The 19,500-nt window shown below is 57.1% G+C and overlaps 1 protein-coding gene across 1 annotated transcript; it reads right to left on the reverse strand.

Annotated features, from left to right (window-relative positions):
• Positions 1-824: 824 nt before the first annotated feature.
• On the reverse strand, positions 825-3,693 carry LOC137459600 (uncharacterized). The gene is made up of 3 exons (XM_068170426.1): positions 3,652-3,693; positions 1,124-2,038; positions 825-901 (listed from the first exon to the last, which is right to left on the reverse strand). The coding sequence occupies exons 1-3, from the start codon at positions 3,691-3,693 to the stop codon at positions 860-862; spliced, it is 999 nt and encodes a 332-aa protein (XP_068026527.1). The 3' UTR covers positions 825-859.
• Positions 3,694-19,500: the final 15,807 nt, after the last annotated feature.

The raw sequence follows: 19,500 nt of genomic DNA on the forward strand, positions 1-19,500 counted from the left end.
TCTCCCAGTGGGGATGCTACTGCTTCCAATTGTCCACCAGGCTCTTGCCAGGTAGTGCAGGTAGAACTGGGAGGGGACTGGAAAGGGATGGGGAAGGGACTGGTTGGGGACTGTGAAGGGACTGGGATGGAATGGGAGGAACTGGGAGGGGCTGGGATGGACTAGGGGGGCACTGGGAAGAGACTGGGATGGGAGTGGGGAAGGACAGGGAGGAACTGGGTGTACTGGGATGGGAATGGGAGGGAACTGGGAGAGACTGGGAAGGACTGGGAGTGCACTGTGACGGGACTGGGAGGGGAGTGGGGAGCCAGTGGGAGGGGATTGGGAGGGAACTAAGAAGGGAATGGGAAGGGAAAAGAGTTGGAAGGGACTGGGATAGAGTGGGATGGATCAGGGAGGGAATTGGAAAGGGCTCAGGACAGTACTGTGAAGGACAGGGAGGCTGTTAAGGGCTCTGGGGGGGCACTGGGAGGTACTGGGAGGCTGTGAAAAGATCTGGGGGGGGAGGGTTACTGGGGGGAGTGAGGGGGCGCTGGAGAACTATAAGGGTTAACTGGGAGGTACTGGGAAGGGCTCTGAATGGCACTGGGAAGAACTCAGAGACTGTGGAATGACTCTGGAGGGGGTCTGGAGGAGCTCGGGGGCACTGGGGGTCATGAGGAGATACTCACAGTGCTCCCAGTGCTCTCCCAGTTCCTCCCAGTGCTCCCAGTTGAGTTCCTGCTGCTTCCAGTTGTCTCCCAGGGCTCCAAACTGACTCCAGGTGCTGCAGGTATGGCTCCCAGTCCTTCCCAGTGCCTCTCAGCCCCTGCCAGCTTCCTCCCAGACTGGGAAAGGACTGGGAGGCACTGGGAGGGTCTCAGGACACTACTGGGAAGGACTGGGCGGCTGTGGAAGGTCTCTGGAAGGGAGTTGGGGGGGCACTGGGAGGCTGTGGAAGGATCTGGGGCAGGGAGGGTTACTGGGGGAGAGTGAGGGGGCACTGGGAAAATTCTAAGGGTCAACTGGGAGGTACTGGGAAGGGCTCTGAATGGCACTGGGAAGAACTCAGAGACTCTGGAAAGACTTTGGGGAGGTCTGGAGGGGCTGAGGGGGGCACTGGGGGTTATGTGGAGATACTCACAGTGCTCACAGTGCTCTCCCAGTTGTTCCCAGTGCTCCCAGTTGAGTTCCTGCTGCTTCCAGTTGTCTCCCAGGGCTCCAGCAATGCCTCCAGCTGGTCCAGGTATGTCTCCCAGTGCCTCCTGGTCCCTACTGGTCTCCTCCCATACTGGGATAGGATTAGAAGGGATTGGGAGGTACTGGGAGGGACAGGAATAAACAGGGAGGGACTGGGAGGGGACTGGGAAGGGAGTGGGACAGTATGGTAGGGGACTTGGAGGGACAGGGAGGGGACATAGTGGGAATGGACTGGGAGGGACTGGCAGGGACTGGGATGGAGTGGGATGGGACAGTAAGGGGATTGGGAAGGGACAGGGAAGGGACAGGGAGGGGATTGGGATGGGACTGAGTGAACTGGGAAGGGAATGAAAGGGACTGGGATTGACAGGGAGGGCAGTGGTAGGGAATGGGAGGGATGGGAGGGGACTGGGAAGGAACTGGGAAGGGCCTGGGTCAAACTGGAAGGGGACTTGGAGGGAACTGGGAGGACCTGAGTGAAATTGGAGGGGACTGGGAGGGAGTGGGAGGAAACTGGGAGGGAATTGGTAGGGAACAGTGAAGGGACTAGGAGGGCACTGGAAGGGTAATGGAAAGGGAGTGGGAAAGGACAGGGAGGAACTGGGTGTAGTGGAATGGGAATGGGAGGGAACTGGGAGAGAATGGGAAGGACTGGGAGTGCACTGCGATGGGACTGGCTGGCCACGCCCCCTCCCAAATAAGGGAGGGAGAGTGAAACGGAGGAGGGCGGCTGGCCACACCCACAAAGGGAGGGCAGTGAAGAAGCGAGGTGGGGGGCTGGCCACGCCCCCCCCCAAATAAGGGAGGGAGGGAGTGAAGTGGAGGCGGGTGGCTGGCCATGCCCCCTCCCCCCACCAAGCTAAAAGGGGGAGGGAGCTTCTGGCGCGGTGCGGCCAATAGGAGGGAGGGGAAAGCGCAAAGGCGGGAAAGGGGTTAGGGGTGGGCGGCAAAAGGGGAGGGGAGGGCGGGAAAGGAATAAGGAAGGGGAAGGGAGGGGAGAGGAAGAGAGGGGGGACCAGTAGGTACCAGTATGTACCAGTATGGAGCCAGGGCTAGACCAGTCTGGACCGGTTTGGACCAGTCTGGACTGGTTTGGACCAGTTTGGACCAGTCTGGACCAGTTTGGACCAGTCTGCACCAGTCTGGACCGTTTTGGACCAGTTTGGAACAGTATGAATCAGTTTGGACCAGTGTAGACTGGTTTGGACCGGTTTGGACCAGTCTGGAGTGTTTTGGACCGGTTTGGACCAGTCTGGACCAGTTTCAAGCAGTTTTGACCGGTCCGGACCGGTTTGGACCGGTTTGGACCGGTCCGGACCGGCTTGGACCGGCTTGGACCGGTCCAGACCGGCTTGGACCGGTTTGGACCGGTCTGGACCGGCTTGGACCGGTCTGGACCGGTCTGGACTGGCTTGGACCGGTTTGGACCGGCTTGGACCGGTCTGGACCGGCTTGGACCGGTCTGGACCGGTTTGGACCGGCTTGGACCGGTCTGGACCGGCTTGGACCGGTCTGGACCGGCTTGGACTGGCTTGGACCGGTCTGGACCAGGCTGGACCGGTTTGGACCGGTCTGGACCGGCTTGGACCGGTTTGGACCGGTTTGGACCGGTCTGGACCGGCTTGGACCGGTTTGGACCGGTTTGGACCGGTTTGGACCGGTCTGGACCGGCTTGGACCGGTCTGGACCGGTCTGGACTGGCTTGGACCGGTTTGGACCGGCTTGGACCGGTCTGGACCGGTTTGGACCGGCTTGGACCGGTCTGGACCGGCTTGGACCGGCTTGGACCAGTCTGGACCGGCTTGGACCGGTTTGGACCGGTCTGGACCGGTCTGGACCAGTCTGGACCGGTTTGGACCGGTCTGGACCGGCTTGGACCGGTTTGGACCGGTTTGGACCGGTCTGGACCGGCTTGGACCGGTTTGGACCGGTCTGGACCGGTTTGGACCGGTCTGGACCAGCTTGGACCGGTCTGGACCGGTTTGGACCGGTTTGGACCGGTCTGGACCGGTCTGGACCGGCTTGGACCGGTTTGGACCGGTCTGGACCGGTCTGGACCGGCTTGGACCGGCTTGGACCGGTCTGGGCCGGCTTGGACCGCTTTGGACCGGTTTGGACCGGTCTGGACCGGCTTGGACCGGCTTGGACCGGTTTGGACCGGTCCGGACTGGTCTGGACCAGTCTGGACCGGCTTGGACCGGTTTGGACCGGTCTGGACTGGCTTGGACCGGTCTGGACCGGTTTGGACCAGTCTGGACGAGTCTGGACCAGTATCGAGCTTGGGTGGCCACTAATGAGCTACGGTGGCCACTAATGACCCCCCCCAGCCTCTCCCTCCCTCCCCTCCTCCTCCTCTCCCCTCCCGTTATCCCTTTCCCGCGCTCCCCGTGGCCCACGTGGCGCAGCCGGCCCCACTCCACTCTCTGACATCACCGCGCGGGGCAGCCCTGGTGCCCTCCTCCCCCCTCCCACCTGGGTGCTCCGCCCCCTTGCTCTGACGTAATCAGCAGCCATCGCCTCTCTGCCCCAGCTGCTCAGGCCACGCCCCCCGTGACATAGTCTGCGCTATTCCCCGCCCCCCCATAGCCATCCTGCTGCCCTCCTCCAGCCCCGCCCCCTCCTATAGCCATCCAATTGTCGCCCTCCAGCCCCGCCTCCAGTCCTCCAGTCCCACCTCCTGCAACCTCCCTCAGCCCTTTCCCCGCCCCCTCCATAGCCATCCTATTTCACTCAAACCCCGCCCCCTTGTGACGCAGATGCCCTCTCGTTCCCGCCCCCTCCCTTAGCCATTCTATTGCCGCCCTCTAGCCCCGCCTCCAGTCCTCCAGCCCCGCCCCCCATAGCCATCCTATTGCCTTCCTCAAGCCCCGCCTCCAGTGACGTTACCTGCGCGGTCTTCCCCGCTCCCCCTCCCCTCTAGCTCCCTTCCCACCCTTTCCCTTTCCTATCCCTCACAGCGCCGCCGCCGCTTTCTCTGCTCCCCGCCCCTCCTTTGCGTGGCCCCTAATCACGTGACGATCGCTGGGCGAATCTGGGTGCTGCGGGGTTCACCCTGGGATCGCTGGGCGAGTCTGGGGGCATTGGGGTCAGCCTGCAAGAGCTGGGAGAGACAGGAGAACAGCTCGTGAACTGGGAGCAGACTGCTCCCGACCACGGCAAATCGACACCCACCCCCCCTCGCTGCTGATGTTTCTTGCCCCCCCCCTCGCTGCTGCCCACCCCCAGACCCGTGGCAGAGTCCTGCAGCAGGGACAAAACAACTCCAGAGAGCAGCAGAGTCTACACTGAGCTGATGCGGAGCGGAGAAAGCAGAGGGGATGATAGTTACGCTGGCTAGGTCGAAGCCGAGAAGGCGAGGGCGGCGCCATCTTGGGAAGGGCAGGCGCTGTCACGGAGAGGGCAACGTCATCTTGGGAAGGGCAGGCGCTGTCACGGGGAGAGCGGTGCCGTCTTGGGAAGGGCAGGCGCTGTCACGGGGAGAGCGGTGCCGTCTTGATGCCCTCACTTCCGTCTACATGCCCCCAGACCTCCTTTCTCACCCTCTAAGGCCCTTGAGGTGCTCGCAGCTCGCCTTGAGATGCCGGGGGAGATGTGGCTGGGGGGTCCTGGGACTGCAGGACACCCAATACCGGAGTGAGACCACCCCAATCTTGCGGGACCCCAAACCCTGGAACCCCCAGAGACCTCTAACACAACACCACCACTCCCCGCCCCCTCAGCTGCTTCAGGACCCTCCAGAGACCCCCCCGGAGACCCTCCAGAGGCCGCCAGACACCTCTCGATGCCCACAAAGCCCCTCTAGACGCCCCAGAATACCTCTCTGCGCCTCCCTTCAGAGGCCACTCACACCCTTGGCAGCAGGCGACAGCAAGCAGTACCTGGCCGTGCCCACAAGGTGGGAGCAGTGAGCAGAAGAGTCAGGGGCGCTAGGGACACCGAGACTCCAGCAATGCCACACAGCAACCCACACGCTGTGGGGACCTGACACAGAGACCCCGAAACCACACTGAGGCACAGACCCCCCCACTCCTCCGTGACCCTCCAGACATGACCCAGGAGCCCCTCCAGAGGTCCCCAGACACCTCTAGATGCTCCCAGAACCCTTCACATGCCCCCAAATTCCCCTTTCATACCCCCAAGCCCACTTCAGATGACAGCAGACCCTCCTTAACAGGCCCCCAACGCTCAGCAGGTCCGGTGCTGCTGTGCCTCGGGAGCAGATCAGCTGGTCTCCCTGCAGAGCTTTTTCCATTCAATGAAAAAACAGCACACCACACACACACATGAAAGACAATCCACTGTTTTAATTGAGAGACAGTTGCTATTTCTGTTTCAAACCACACCCCACACCCCCCCGTGGCTCTGCTCAGGATGTGCTTTTCTCCTCTAGAAGCCTTTCTACAGAACAGAGGGGGGGCACGTCAAGGCCTTTCTGCACACAAATCACTGCCCTTCTGCAATCTCTCAATAAGCAGCACCGCTGTTCCTCGGCTGGAACACCTCACACTCACTCTTACACTTTCCCGGGGCTTTCCCTCCCCTCCAAGAACGTCCTGGCATTTCAAACATTTGGCATTTCAGGTCTGCAAGCAGCCTTTGTGGGAGGCTGCCCTCACCCCTCCCTCACTGCTCCTCTGCTGTATCCTCGCCCACCCCCCTGTGGCATCACAGAAGGAAAGACAGCCGAGCGGCTACGCTCCTGTTCTTTTTATCACCCCGAGCCGGGGACAGCCTTCTGGGCAAGGTTTGCAGCTTCAGCACACAGCTGAGCTTTGCTCTCACCCATTAAACCCTTTGGTGGTTTCAGCTTCCCGAGGATGTGTCGGCACAAGTCCTTGTCGGGGCACCGCAAACAGGGAGAGACAAAGCTCCGAGATCCAGGAAGAGGACGGCTGAGCAGACACTTCTAAAAGAGAGAAACTTCATCAGCTGAACCTCACACTTCTCCCAGCTTTGCAACAGCAAAGAACTTTGTGAACAACACAGTGGTGCTCCTCAGGAGGTCACCAGCTTGCAAGTTACAGGAGAAATAAAAACCTTTTTATTACAGAAGCACTGGCAAAAATTTACGGACAGGAACAGCAGACGAGGAAATTCTGCAATTGAGCTAACGATAGACATCAGGCCTAGGATCTGGCTACCCTGACAAAGGATGCCAACAGGACAGAGTGAGGCCTCAGCAGCACTCCCAAAAAGCCCCACAGAGAGCCACAGGCTCTGGCCCGTGCCCCACCTACGGGTCGGCCCTCCTGGCAGCAGCGCAACACCACCTCTTCAGGAGCCCAGGGACTGACCTCAGCCCCCTAAGGGCCAGGCAAGGTTGGTTCCTGTTAGCTGCCTAAAGCAGCCTCCCCAGCCCTGCTTACAGGGACCTTGGGCTGCTGCTGGGGACAGAAGGGGGAATGGAGGGCTCCACAACTCGTCACACAGACCCCAAGTACAGGGCTGTTAAGCTGACAGGGTGCCAAGGGAACAGGCTGCCATGAAGGCAGAGACCCAGGCCCTGAACTACAGGGTGGGTCACCTTGCCGCAGCAACACGACCCAGCGGCTTCGCTGTGTCCGACGAATAAAAGGAGGAAGTTCCACAGGAACAGAAGGGAAAACCTTTTCACTGTGTGTGCCAGAGCCCTGGAGCAGGCTGCCCAGAGAGTTAGTGGAGTCTCTGGAGACATTCAAAACCTGCCCCAGGTGATCCTGCACTGGCACAGGGGTTGGACCGGATGCTATTTTGGGGTCCCTTCCAACCCCTAACACTCAGTGATTCTGTGATTAGCTATGCTGGTGACAGAGTCTCACTGAGTGCTCTTTAAAATGTTTTTCTTTTCTTTCAGCCTAGGAGTTTCATATTTAAATATACCTTCTGCTCTGTCTTCCCCCTTCCTTCTTCCATCTTGCGTCTAAACACTAGGAGAGCTCGATGAGGTGTATCCTGGGCGTCCCAATGTAACACATCTCAATTGCATACATGGATTTTGTAATCTTTTGCCCCATTGCTTGCACAGGGTGGATTAAGTTCATTACTTAGAGCTTGTCAGGACAGCTGTTGAAGTGTCCTGTGCAATGCAGGAGGAGTTGAATCCCATAGGAAACCACATTACTGTGCTTTGTCAGCCTGGTTATGGTCAGAAACCTCCTTCATTTTTTTTTCTCTTAAACAGATATATCACATGAGTCCCCAGAATTAATTTGCCTCTTCTCATAATTATTTCTTTAAAACTGTCTTAGAAGTGTCACTGTCCTTCCCTCTCCCTCTCTCTAGATACTGGCCTCCTGAGCCCATGGCAGACTTGCACAGAGCTACTGCGAGCACCACTCTGCACGGCCTCTGGGGGGCTTTCAAGCACAGGCACCCCTGGAGAATCCAAACCTAACCTTGCAGCTGGCCTTAGAGCTCCTCTTTGGAAAACTGTCGCTGCCAGGGCCCACAAACCCAACATCCTCTGTCAGCAACCTGGATGTAAGAGCTGAAAAGTGTCAACAGAAATTGTACTTGGACAGCTCAGGAAGATCCTTCAATGAAAGAGCTGGCTCCTCCTGAAGGGCAAGTATGAATGGAGCTCTCAAAGTACCACACTTCAGAGCCTCCTGCTTGCTAGCACTAAGACAATTGTTCATGTAGAACGACTGGCCACTCACTTCAACAAACCCCACAGAACTGGCTCCTATCAACTCTCCAGAAGACACTGCTGCACTAGCTTGGCTGCCTGACCGGCTCAGTTCAGGTGGCTTAGGATCTCACAGAGGGTACCACAAGAACTGAGGGGACTGCAGTCTTTGCAGCTTCAGCTTTCCTTCTCTGCTACTTCTTTTTTCAGATGGATTTTTTTTCAAAGGGACTGCTGGACAGCAGAACAGGATGGATGGCCAGGCCCCAAGAGCGGTGGGGAACAGAGTTAAACCCAGCCGGTGGCCGGCCGGGCACAAGTGGTGTTCCCCAGGACACCCCTTGTGAGAGAGTGAGTCCAGAGAAGGGCCACAAAGCTGGTGAGGGGTCTGGATAACAAGTCTTATGAGGAGTGGCTGAAGGAACTGGGACTGTTTAATCTGCAGAAGAGGAAGCTAAGGGAATTATGGTGTGGTCTGGCTTCAGCTCTCAACTACTTCCACGTTGAACAAGGACAGCTTGTACTCACAGAAGGCACTGGCTGCTTGGGTTCAAGGTTCCTGTAGAGCTCAGGTCTCTGAGACTTCTGAACAGCTGTGCTTAGCCCAAAATCAGACAGTTTCACATCACCCTGGGAAAAAAAAAATCCAAGAAAAGAATTCAGAAAGATTGTGCTTGAGCAAAAGAAAAGGTTTAACCGCTGCACAGCCTCCTGAGCCCATGGCAGGCTTGCAGAGCTACTGTGAGCACCACTCTGCGCGGCCTCTGGGGGGTTTCAAGCACAGGCACTCCAGGAGACTGCAGGCACTCCACAGAGACTCCAAAACCTCACTGAGAACCCCCCAACTCCTTCAGGACCCCCACAGATTCCCCAACTTAGATGCCCACAAAACCCCTTTGGAGGCACCCAAACCCCCCATCTCATACGCCCAGCTCCGTTTTAGGTACCCCCAGACGCTTCTAATGCCCCCAGACCCGCTGGTGGACCAGCCCAGAACCCCCTGACACTATCCCAGACCCTTTCGGGGGCTCCACACCCCTTCTAGATGCCCACAAAACCCCTTCACACGCCAAAAGAAACCTTTACCTGCCTCCAAACCCCATTTGGGGCCCACTCAGACCCCTTAGCAGCGGGTGGCAGCAACCAAGTCTGTTGCTCTCACCAATTAAACCCTTTGGTGCTCTCAGCTCTCTGACCCTGTGTCAGTGCAAGTCCTTGTCAGCCGGTACCTTTGTCCTGATCCAGGCGGAGAGAGAACTGCCAGGAACACAGCTTCGCCGCTCCGCTTGCGGCACGCCTGCTGCCGAGGGCAGCCTCGTCCGCAGCCTGCCCGAGAGGAACACGGCCCCCGGGGCCGGGGGACAAACAAAAGCCTTCCACAAAGGAAACAAGGGAAGTCTCTTGGCCACTCTTCACGTGCCGAGTGCGATTGTCATGTGGAACACACCGCGGCATCTGGAATGAGTTTAAGTCCAGGTCTATGGCAGCACAGAGGTTCCTGGAATATCCCGGTACATCGATCCACAGGAGGTTGTCTTTCGGTCCCCAGTCTGATGCTTTGCAGCACAGCCATCACATCATTTCTCTCGAGTGCTTTGAACTGACAATTCATACAGGAGAATAAACCCAAACAGGAGTAAGCAGGTTGGAAAAGAACTTTGATCATCACCGGGCCCAGCAAGAGGACACAGTCTCAGGCTGCACCAGGGGAGGTTTAGGCTAGAGGTTAGGAAGAGGTTCTGCACAGAGAGAGTGATGGCCCATTGGAATGGGCTGCCCAGGGAGGTGGTGGAGTCACCATCTTTGGAGGTGTTCAGGAGGAGACTGGATAGGGTGCTTGGTTGCATGGTTTAGTTGATTAGGTGGTGTTGGATGATAGGTTGGACACGATGATCTTGAAGGTCTCTTCCAACTCGGTCTGGTCTATTCTTTTCTATTCCGTTCCATTCCATACCATTCCATTCCAACACCATCTAATCAACTAAACCATGGCACTGAGTGCCTCATCCAGTCTCTTTCTAAACACTTCCAGTGATGGTGACTCCCTGGGCACCACCTCACTGAGCAGCACATTCCAAAGGCCAATCTCTCTTTCAACCTGCTCTATTCTATTCTATGAAGACCTTCTTCCTAACATCCAGCCTAAACCTCCCCTGGCACAGCTTGAGACTGTGTCCTCTTGCTCTGGTGCTGCTTGCCTGGGAGAAGAGACCAACCCCCACCTGGCTACAACCAGAACTGAGGGGACTGCAGTCTTTGCAGCTTCAGCTTTCCTTCTCTGCTACTTCTTTTTTCAGATGGATTTTTTTTCAAAGGGACTGCTGGACAGCAGAACAGGATGGATGGCCAGGCCCCAAGAGCGGTGGGGAACAGAGTTAAACCCAGCCGGTGGCCGGCCGGGCACAAGTGGTGTTCCCCAGGACACCCCTTGTGAGAGAGTGAGTCCAGAGAAGGGCCACAAAGCTGGTGAGGGGTCTGGATAACAAGTCTTATGAGGAGTGGCTGAGGGAACTGGGACTGTTTAATCTGCAGAAGAGGAAGCTGAGGGAATTACGGTGTGGTCTGGCTTCAGCTCTCAACTACTTCCACGTTGAGCAAGGACAGCTTGTACTCACAGAAGGCACTGGCTGCTTGGGTTCAAGGTTCCTGCAGAGCTCAGGCTATCTCTCTTCATTAGTGAGGTCGTCCTGTCACCTAGGCAGAGAGATGAAAATGCAGCTATGAAATTAGACCACTGGAATCGTGAGAGTCGTTCTGTGTGCGACTCCAGGAGAATCCAAACCTAACCTTGGAGCTGCCCTGAAGAGCTCCTCTTTGGAAAGCTCTCGCTGCCGGGCCCCACAAACCCCACACCCTCTGTCAGCAAACCGGATGTACGAGCTGAAGGGTGTCGACAGAAACTGTACATGGACAGCTCAGGAAGATCCTGCCAGTCCCAGCACACCAGACCTGGAATGATCAAAGAAAGTCCGTTAACATCTCTCTGTGTGTCTGCTCATAGCTTGACGAGAACCCCCCAACTCCTTCAGGACCCCCCCAGATTCCCCAACTTAGATGCCCACAAAACCCCTTTGGAGGCACCCAAACCCCCCATCTCATACGCCCAGCTCCATTTTAGGTACCCCCAGACGCTTCTAATGTCCCCAGACCCGCTGGTAGACCAGCCCAGAACCCCCTGACACTATCCCAGACCCTTTCAGGGGGCTCCACACCCCTTCTAGATGCCCACAAAACCCCTTCACACGCCAAAAGAAACCTTTACCTGCCTCCAAACCCCATTTGGGGGCCACTCAGACCCCTTAGCAGCGGGTGGCAGCAACCAAGTCTGTTGCTCTCACCAATGAAACCAGGATGTTAGGAAGAAGGTCTTCATAGAATAGAATAGAGCAGGTTGAAAGAGAGATTGGCCTTTGGAATGTGCTGCCCAGGGAGGTGGTGGAGTCACCATCACTGGGAGTGTTTAGAAAGAGACTGGATGAGGCACTCAGTGCCATGGTTTAGTTGATTGGAATGGGATGGAATGGACCAGGTTGGAAGAGACCTTCAAGATCATCGTGTCCAAGCTATCATCCAACACCACCTAATCAACTAAACCATGCAACCAAGCACCCTATCCAGTCTCCTCCTGAACACCTCCAAAGATGGTGACTCCACCACCTCCCTGGGCAGCCCATTCCAATGGGCAATCACTCTCTCTGTGCAGAACCTCTTCCTAACCTCTAGCCTAAACCTCCCCTGGCACAGCTTGACACTGTGTCCTCTTGTTCTGGTGCTGCTTGCCTGGAAGAAGAGACCAACCCCCACCTGGCTACAACCTCCCTTCAGGGAGCCGTAGAAAGCAAGAAGGTCTCCCCTGAGCCTCCTCTTCTCCAGGCTAAGCAACCCCAGCTCCCTCAGCCTCTCCTCACAGGCCTGTGCTCCAAACCCCTCCCCAGCTTTGTTGCCCTTCTCCGGACACCTTCCAGCAACTCAACGTCTTGCTTAAACGGAGGGGCCCAGAACTGGACACGGGACTCAAGGTGTGCCCTAACCAGTGCCAAGTGCAGGGGCAGAATGACCTCCCTGCTCCTGCTGGCCACTCTGATCCTGATATTGGCCAGGTTGCCAGTGGCCTTCTTGGCCACCCGTGCACGCTGCTGGTCACGACCAGAAGACAGGGATCGGAAGAGTCTTTGGCCAAGCTGTAAGCCTCTTCCTAACATCCAGCCTAAACCTCCCCTGGCACAGCTTGAGACTGTGTCCTCTTGTTCTGGTGCTGCTTGCCTGGGAGAAGAGACCAACCCCCACCCGGCTACAACCAGAACTGAGGGGACTGCAATCTTTGCAGCTTCAGCTTTCCTTCTCTGCTACTTCTTTTTTCAGATGGATTTTTTTTCCATAGCGACCACCGGGACGCTGCCCCCCTGGCGCGAGCAGAGCCGGGCTAGGGCGCAGGCGCCGGATCCATAGCGACCACCGGGACGCTGCCCCTCTGGCGCCAGCAGAGCCGGGCTAGGGCGCGGGCGCCGGATCCATAGCGACCACCGGGACGCTGCCCCTGTGGCGCCAGCAGAGCCGGGCTAGGGCGCAGGCGCCGGATCCATAGCGACACTCGAGTCAAGCTCTCCGCTCTCCGCTCTTCCCTTAAGAATTTTCGAGCATTCGGCGCAGTTAGGCTGCAGAAATTAGCTCCCACGGGGCGGCACACGCCGCGGCACGGCTGCACTGCGGCCCTTACACACAGGGTTGAGCACTGAGCTCCCACGGGGCGCTATACGCCGCGGTACGGCTGCACTGCCGGCCATTACACACCGGGTGGCAGCATTGAGCTCCCCCGGGGCGGCACACGCCGCGGCACGGCTGCACTGCCGGCCATTACACACAGGGTGGCAGCATTGAGCTCCCACGGGGCCTCTGGGTACGGTTGAGGCAGCAGCCGCCACCCCCGCAGAGCCCCACCGGTCAAGCCCGGACACGCCCCCCCCCCCCCCCACCCCAAAAGCCCCGCGCTGCCCCGCCGGTGGCCACCCCCCCAAGCCCCGCGCACCTCCAGCGGCTGCTATAGAGAAACCCCACAAAGCAGCAGAGACTGGCACTGACCTGGGACACAGCAGAAGAGCTGCAACCTCTACCAGCCACAACCCTGAAAGCATCTGGCGCCATGTTGTTGAGGGCGGTGCCATGCTGGGGGGTGGGGTTCAGGCTGGGGGGCGGTGACACGCTGGAGGGGGGCGGTGACACGCTGGAGGGGGGCGGTGCCACGCTGGGAGGGCGGTGCCACGCTGGGGGGGCGGTGCCACGCGGGGGGGGGCGGTGCCACGCGGGGGGGCGGTGACACGCTGGAGGGGGGCGGTGACACGCTGGAGGGGGGCGGTGACACGCTGGAGGGGGGCGGTGACACGCTGGAGGGGGGCGGTGACACGCTGGAGGGGGGCGGTGACACGCTGGAGGGGGGCGGTGACACGCTGGGGGGGGCGGTGACACGCTGTAGGGGGGCGGTGACACGCTGGAGGGGGGCGGTGACACGCTGGAGGGGGGGCGGTGACACGCTGGAGGGGGGGGCGGTGACACGCTGGGGGGGGCGGTGACACGCTGGGGGGGCGGTGACACGCTGGAGGGGGGGCGGTGACACGCTGGGGGGGGCGGTGACACGCTGGGGGGGGCGGTGACACGCTGGGGGGGCGGTGACACGCTGGGAGGGGGCGGTGACACGCTGGAGGGGGGCGGTGACACGCTGGAGGGGGGGCGGTGACACGCTGGGGGGGGCGGTGACACGCTGGGGGGGGCGGTGACACGCTGGGGGGGGCGGTGACACGCTGGGGGGGCGGTGACACGCTGGGGGGGCGGTGACACGCTGGGGGGGCGGTGACACGCTGGGGGGGCGGTGCCTGCGTTGTCACCTCACTCTCAGCTTTCCATTGGGTTTTATTCCCCTCCAAGACAACACGTTGAGTTCTGAGCAGCTGAGGAGCCCTGGGGAACACCTGTACAGAAATGTTCCTCCAAGAGCTGTCAGAAAAACGTTCGTTCCGCCAGCAGGCAGCTCTGGCTTCAGAGCAAAAGCCTTCTGTGATCATTCTGTTTAGCTCAGCACCAGCTGCAGCCGTCGGTATTACCAAACTACACAGTAATGGCCTCCTCCCGGTGCCCTCCCGGTCCCAACAGTTTCCCCCCACCAAAGGACTGGCAGAGAACTGGAAGCGACTGGGAAGCAGATCCGGGCTAGGGCGCAGGCGCCGGATCCATAGCGACGCTCGAGTCAATCTCTCCGCTCTCCCCCTAAGAATTTTCGAGCATTCAGCGCAGTTAGGCTGCAGAAATTAGCTCCCCCGGGGCGGCACACGCCGCGGCACGGCTGCACTGCCGGCCAGTACACACCGGGTGGCAGCATTGAGCTCCCCCGGGGCGACACACGCCACGGCACGGCTGCACTGCCGGCCGTTACACACCGGGTGGCAGCACTGAGCACCTCCCTGGGCGTGGGCAGCAGCCGGGCCCCCACGTGGGTTTTATTTTCCAATGCTAAAAGCCTTTTAGAAGCAGAGAGGGCAGACAGGGGTCGTTTCCAAAGCTTTCTTACGCACCAGTCACTCCAAGCCCTCCCTCTCCAGCTGCAAACCAGAGGTTTGCCTCCGCCTCGCCTCACCCCAGTACTTACACTTTTAAAGATAGTGTGGTGCCCTCGGAGAATTTTCAGCACTTTAGGGGGGGGCCCCCAGCCCTCGCTCACCTGCTCCTCTGCTGCAGCAGCCCCCTGCCCCACGTGGCAGAACCAGCCCACCCACAATCCCCCCACTCCCTTTGATTCGCCCCCAGAAAGGCACAAAATAAAGCAAACTGCCCAGCCAGCACCTCCTGCCTTTCACAGCAAGGACTGAACATTGCAGCTTTGGCCAAGACTATCAGCCCAAAGGAAGGCCTGGCCCCTGAGGAGCTAAATGCAAGTGAACTGTCTGACACCACCACAGTCCTGTGAATGTTGCAAAGCAGTAGTGCATGCAGTATAATAATTCGAAAGTTAAGGGCTGCTCAAGCTTTACACAAAGTATCCTATTCAGTTTTGGGTTCCACTTAACACAAAGTAAAAGTATAAAAGGTCAGAGGGAAAGCCAACTCTACCTCTGAACTACAGCAAGAAATACTGGAATCAAGGGGCCCTTTCTTCTGCTACTAATAGATGAAGAGAACATGAAAACTGATGGGCTAAACCAACAGGGCAAGATTAGAATAACTAGTAGAGAGAACGGAAGATACAAAGCTTCAACTACATCTGTTTAGCAACGACTCCTACCAGATAACTTCCATGCCATAACTTTACTGAATTCAAACAAGCCAGCTGGCGAAGCGTCTCGCTTACAGGCGGCCGACGAGGACACGCGCAGAAGGAAGAGGCGAGGGAACAAGTCCTGAGCTTTGCTGCAGGCTGTCCTGCGGCTTCCCCTACCGACTCTTTCCCGTACACCACCGCAGAATGAGTTGGGTGAATTTTGTCTCAAACCCATTAAACCCTTTGGTGGTTTCAGCTTCCCGAGGATGTGTCGGCACAAGTCCTTGTCGGGGCACCGCAAACAGGGAGAGACAAAGCTCCGAGATCCAGGAAGAGGACGGCTGAGCAGACACTTCTAAAAGAGAGAAACTTCATCAGCTGAACCTCACACTTCTCCCAGCTTTGCAACAGCAAAGAACTTTGTGAACAACACAGTGGTGCTCCTCAGGAGGTCACCAGCTTGCAAGTTACAGGAGAAATAAAAACCTTTTTATTACAGAAGCACTGGCAAAAATTTACGGACAGGAACAGCAGACGAGGAAATTCTGCAATTGAGCTAACGATAGACATCAGGCCTAGGATCTGGCTACCCTGACAAAGGATGCCAACAGGACAGAGTGAGGCCTCAGCAGCACTCCCAAAAAGCCCCACAGAGAGCCACAGGCTCTGGCCCGTGCCCCACCTACGGGTCGGCCCTCCTGGCAGCAGCGCAACACCACCTCTTCAGGAGCCCAGGGACTGACCTCAGCCCCCTAAGGGCCAGGCAAGGTTGGTTCCTGTTAGCTGCCTAAAGCAGCCTCCCCAGCCCTGCTTACAGGGACCTTGGGCTGCTGCTGGGGACAGAAGGGGGAATGGAGGGCTCCACAACTCGTCACACAGACCCCAAGTACAGGGCTGTTAAGCTGACAGGGTGCCAAGGGAACAGGCTGCCATGAAGGCAGAGACCCAGGCCCTGAACTACAGGGTGGGTCACCTTGCCGCAGCAACACGACCCAGCGGCTTCGCTGTGTCCGACGAATAAAAGGAGGAAGTTCCACAGGAACAGAAGGGAAAACCTTTTCACTGTGTGTGCCAGAGCCCTGGAGCAGGCTGCCCAGAGAGTTAGTGGAGTCTCTGGAGACATTCAAAACCTGCCCCAGGTGATCCTGCACTGGCACAGGGGTTGGACCGGATGCTATTTTGGGGTCCCTTCCAACCCCTAACACTCAGTGATTCTGTGATTAGCTATGCTGGTGACAGAGTCTCACTGAGTGCTCTTTAAAATGTTTTTCTTTTCTTTCAGCCTAGGAGTTTCATATTTAAATATACCTTCTGCTCTGTCTTCCCCCTTCCTTCTTCCATCTTGCGTCTAAACACTAGGAGAGCTCGATGAGGTGTATCCTGGGCGTCCCAATGTAACACATCTCAATTGCATACATGGATTTTGTAATCTTTTGCCCCATTGCTTGCACAGGGTGGATTAAGTTCATTACTTAGAGCTTGTCAGGACAGCTGTTGAAGTGTCCTGTGCAATGCAGGAGGAGTTGAATCCCATAGGAAACCACATTACTGTGCTTTGTCAGCCTGGTTATGGTCAGAAACCTCCTTCATTTTTTTTTCTCTTAAACAGATATATCACATGAGTCCCCAGAATTAATTTGCCTCTTCTCATAATTATTTCTTTAAAACTGTCTTAGAAGTGTCACTGTCCTTCCCTCTCCCTCTCTCTAGATACTGGCCTCCTGAGCCCATGGCAGACTTGCACAGAGCTACTGCGAGCACCACTCTGCACGGCCTCTGGGGGGCTTTCAAGCACAGGCACCCCTGGAGAATCCAAACCTAACCTTGCAGCTGGCCTTAGAGCTCCTCTTTGGAAAACTGTCGCTGCCAGGGCCCACAAACCCAACATCCTCTGTCAGCAACCTGGATGTAAGAGCTGAAAAGTGTCAACAGAAATTGTACTTGGACAGCTCAGGAAGATCCTTCAATGAAAGAGCTGGCTCCTCCTGAAGGGCAAGTATGAATGGAGCTCTCAAAGTACCACACTTCAGAGCCTCCTGCTTGCTAGCACTAAGACAATTGTTCATGTAGAACGACTGGCCACTCACTTCAACAAACCCCACAGAACTGGCTCCTATCAACTCTCCAGAAGACACTGCTGCACTAGCTTGGCTGCCTGACCGGCTCAGTTCAGGTGGCTTAGGATCTCACAGAGGGTACCACAAGAACTGAGGGGACTGCAGTCTTTGCAGCTTCAGCTTTCCTTCTCTGCTACTTCTTTTTTCAGATGGATTTTTTTTCAAAGGGACTGCTGGACAGCAGAACAGGATGGATGGCCAGGCCCCAAGAGCGGTGGGGAACAGAGTTAAACCCAGCCGGTGGCCGGCCGGGCACAAGTGGTGTTCCCCAGGACACCCCTTGTGAGAGAGTGAGTCCAGAGAAGGGCCACAAAGCTGGTGAGGGGTCTGGATAACAAGTCTTATGAGGAGTGGCTGAAGGAACTGGGACTGTTTAATCTGCAGAAGAGGAAGCTAAGGGAATTATGGTGTGGTCTGGCTTCAGCTCTCAACTACTTCCACGTTGAACAAGGACAGCTTGTACTCACAGAAGGCACTGGCTGCTTGGGTTCAAGGTTCCTGTAGAGCTCAGGTCTCTGAGACTTCTGAACAGCTGTGCTTAGCCCAAAATCAGACAGTTTCACATCACCCTGGGAAAAAAAAAATCCAAGAAAAGAATTCAGAAAGATTGTGCTTGAGCAAAAGAAAAGGTTTAACCGCTGCACAGCCTCCTGAGCCCATGGCAGGCTTGCAGAGCTACTGTGAGCACCACTCTGCGCGGCCTCTGGGGGGTTTCAAGCACAGGCACTCCAGGAGACTGCAGGCACTCCACAGAGACTCCAAAACCTCACTGAGAACCCCCCAACTCCTTCAGGACCCCCACAGATTCCCCAACTTAGATGCCCACAAAACCCCTTTGGAGGCACCCAAACCCCCCATCTCATACGCCCAGCTCCGTTTTAGGTACCCCCAGACGCTTCTAATGCCCCCAGACCCGCTGGTGGACCAGCCCAGAACCCCCTGACACTATCCCAGACCCTTTCGGGGGCTCCACACCCCTTCTAGATGCCCACAAAACCCCTTCACACGCCAAAAGAAACCTTTACCTGCCTCCAAACCCCATTTGGGGCCCACTCAGACCCCTTAGCAGCGGGTGGCAGCAACCAAGTCTGTTGCTCTCACCAATTAAACCCTTTGGTGCTCTCAGCTCTCTGACCCTGTGTCAGTGCAAGTCCTTGTCAGCCGGTACCTTTGTCCTGATCCAGGCGGAGAGAGAACTGCCAGGAACACAGCTTCGCCGCTCCGCTTGCGGCACGCCTGCTGCCGAGGGCAGCCTCGTCCGCAGCCTGCCCGAGAGGAACACGGCCCCCGGGGCCGGGGGACAAACAAAAGCCTTCCACAAAGGAAACAAGGGAAGTCTCTTGGCCACTCTTCACGTGCCGAGTGCGATTGTCATGTGGAACACACCGCGGCATCTGGAATGAGTTTAAGTCCAGGTCTATGGCAGCACAGAGGTTCCTGGAATATCCCGGTACATCGATCCACAGGAGGTTGTCTTTCGGTCCCCAGTCTGATGCTTTGCAGCACAGCCATCACATCATTTCTCTCGAGTGCTTTGAACTGACAATTCATACAGGAGAATAAACCCAAACAGGAGTAAGCAGGTTGGAAAAGAACTTTGATCATCACCGGGCCCAGCAAGAGGACACAGTCTCAGGCTGCACCAGGGGAGGTTTAGGCTAGAGGTTAGGAAGAGGTTCTGCACAGAGAGAGTGATGGCCCATTGGAATGGGCTGCCCAGGGAGGTGGTGGAGTCACCATCTTTGGAGGTGTTCAGGAGGAGACTGGATAGGGTGCTTGGTTGCATGGTTTAGTTGATTAGGTGGTGTTGGATGATAGGTTGGACACGATGATCTTGAAGGTCTCTTCCAACTCGGTCTGGTCTATTCTTTTCTATTCCGTTCCATTCCATACCATTCCATTCCAACACCATCTAATCAACTAAACCATGGCACTGAGTGCCTCATCCAGTCTCTTTCTAAACACTTCCAGTGATGGTGACTCCCTGGGCACCACCTCACTGAGCAGCACATTCCAAAGGCCAATCTCTCTTTCAACCTGCTCTATTCTATTCTATGAAGACCTTCTTCCTAACATCCAGCCTAAACCTCCCCTGGCACAGCTTGAGACTGTGTCCTCTTGCTCTGGTGCTGCTTGCCTGGGAGAAGAGACCAACCCCCACCTGGCTACAACCAGAACTGAGGGGACTGCAGTCTTTGCAGCTTCAGCTTTCCTTCTCTGCTACTTCTTTTTTCAGATGGATTTTTTTTCAAAGGGACTGCTGGACAGCAGAACAGGATGGATGGCCAGGCCCCAAGAGCGGTGGGGAACAGAGTTAAACCCAGCCGGTGGCCGGCCGGGCACAAGTGGTG

This window comes from Melanerpes formicivorus, unplaced genomic scaffold (assembly GCF_026170545.1).
Source record: "Melanerpes formicivorus ecotype bairdi unplaced genomic scaffold, bMelFor1.0.p_v2 SCAF_380, whole genome shotgun sequence".
Lineage (NCBI taxonomy): Eukaryota > Metazoa > Chordata > Aves > Piciformes > Picidae > Melanerpes > Melanerpes formicivorus.

Excerpts from the sequence above, each read along its gene's own strand:
- LOC137459600 (XM_068170426.1), bottom strand. The coding sequence starts at position 3,693 with ATGGCTGCTGATTACGTCAGAGCAAGGGGGCGGAGCACCCAG. Across the intron at positions 2,039-3,651 it reads CAAGGGGGCGGAGCACCCAG|CTTGGTGGGGGGAGGGGGCA; the intron begins GTGGGAGGGGGG and ends TCCCCCTTTTAG. Across the intron at positions 902-1,123 it reads GGGAGAGCACTGTGAGCACT|AGACCTTCCACAGCCGCCCA; the intron begins GTGAGTATCTCC and ends ACTCCCTTCCAG.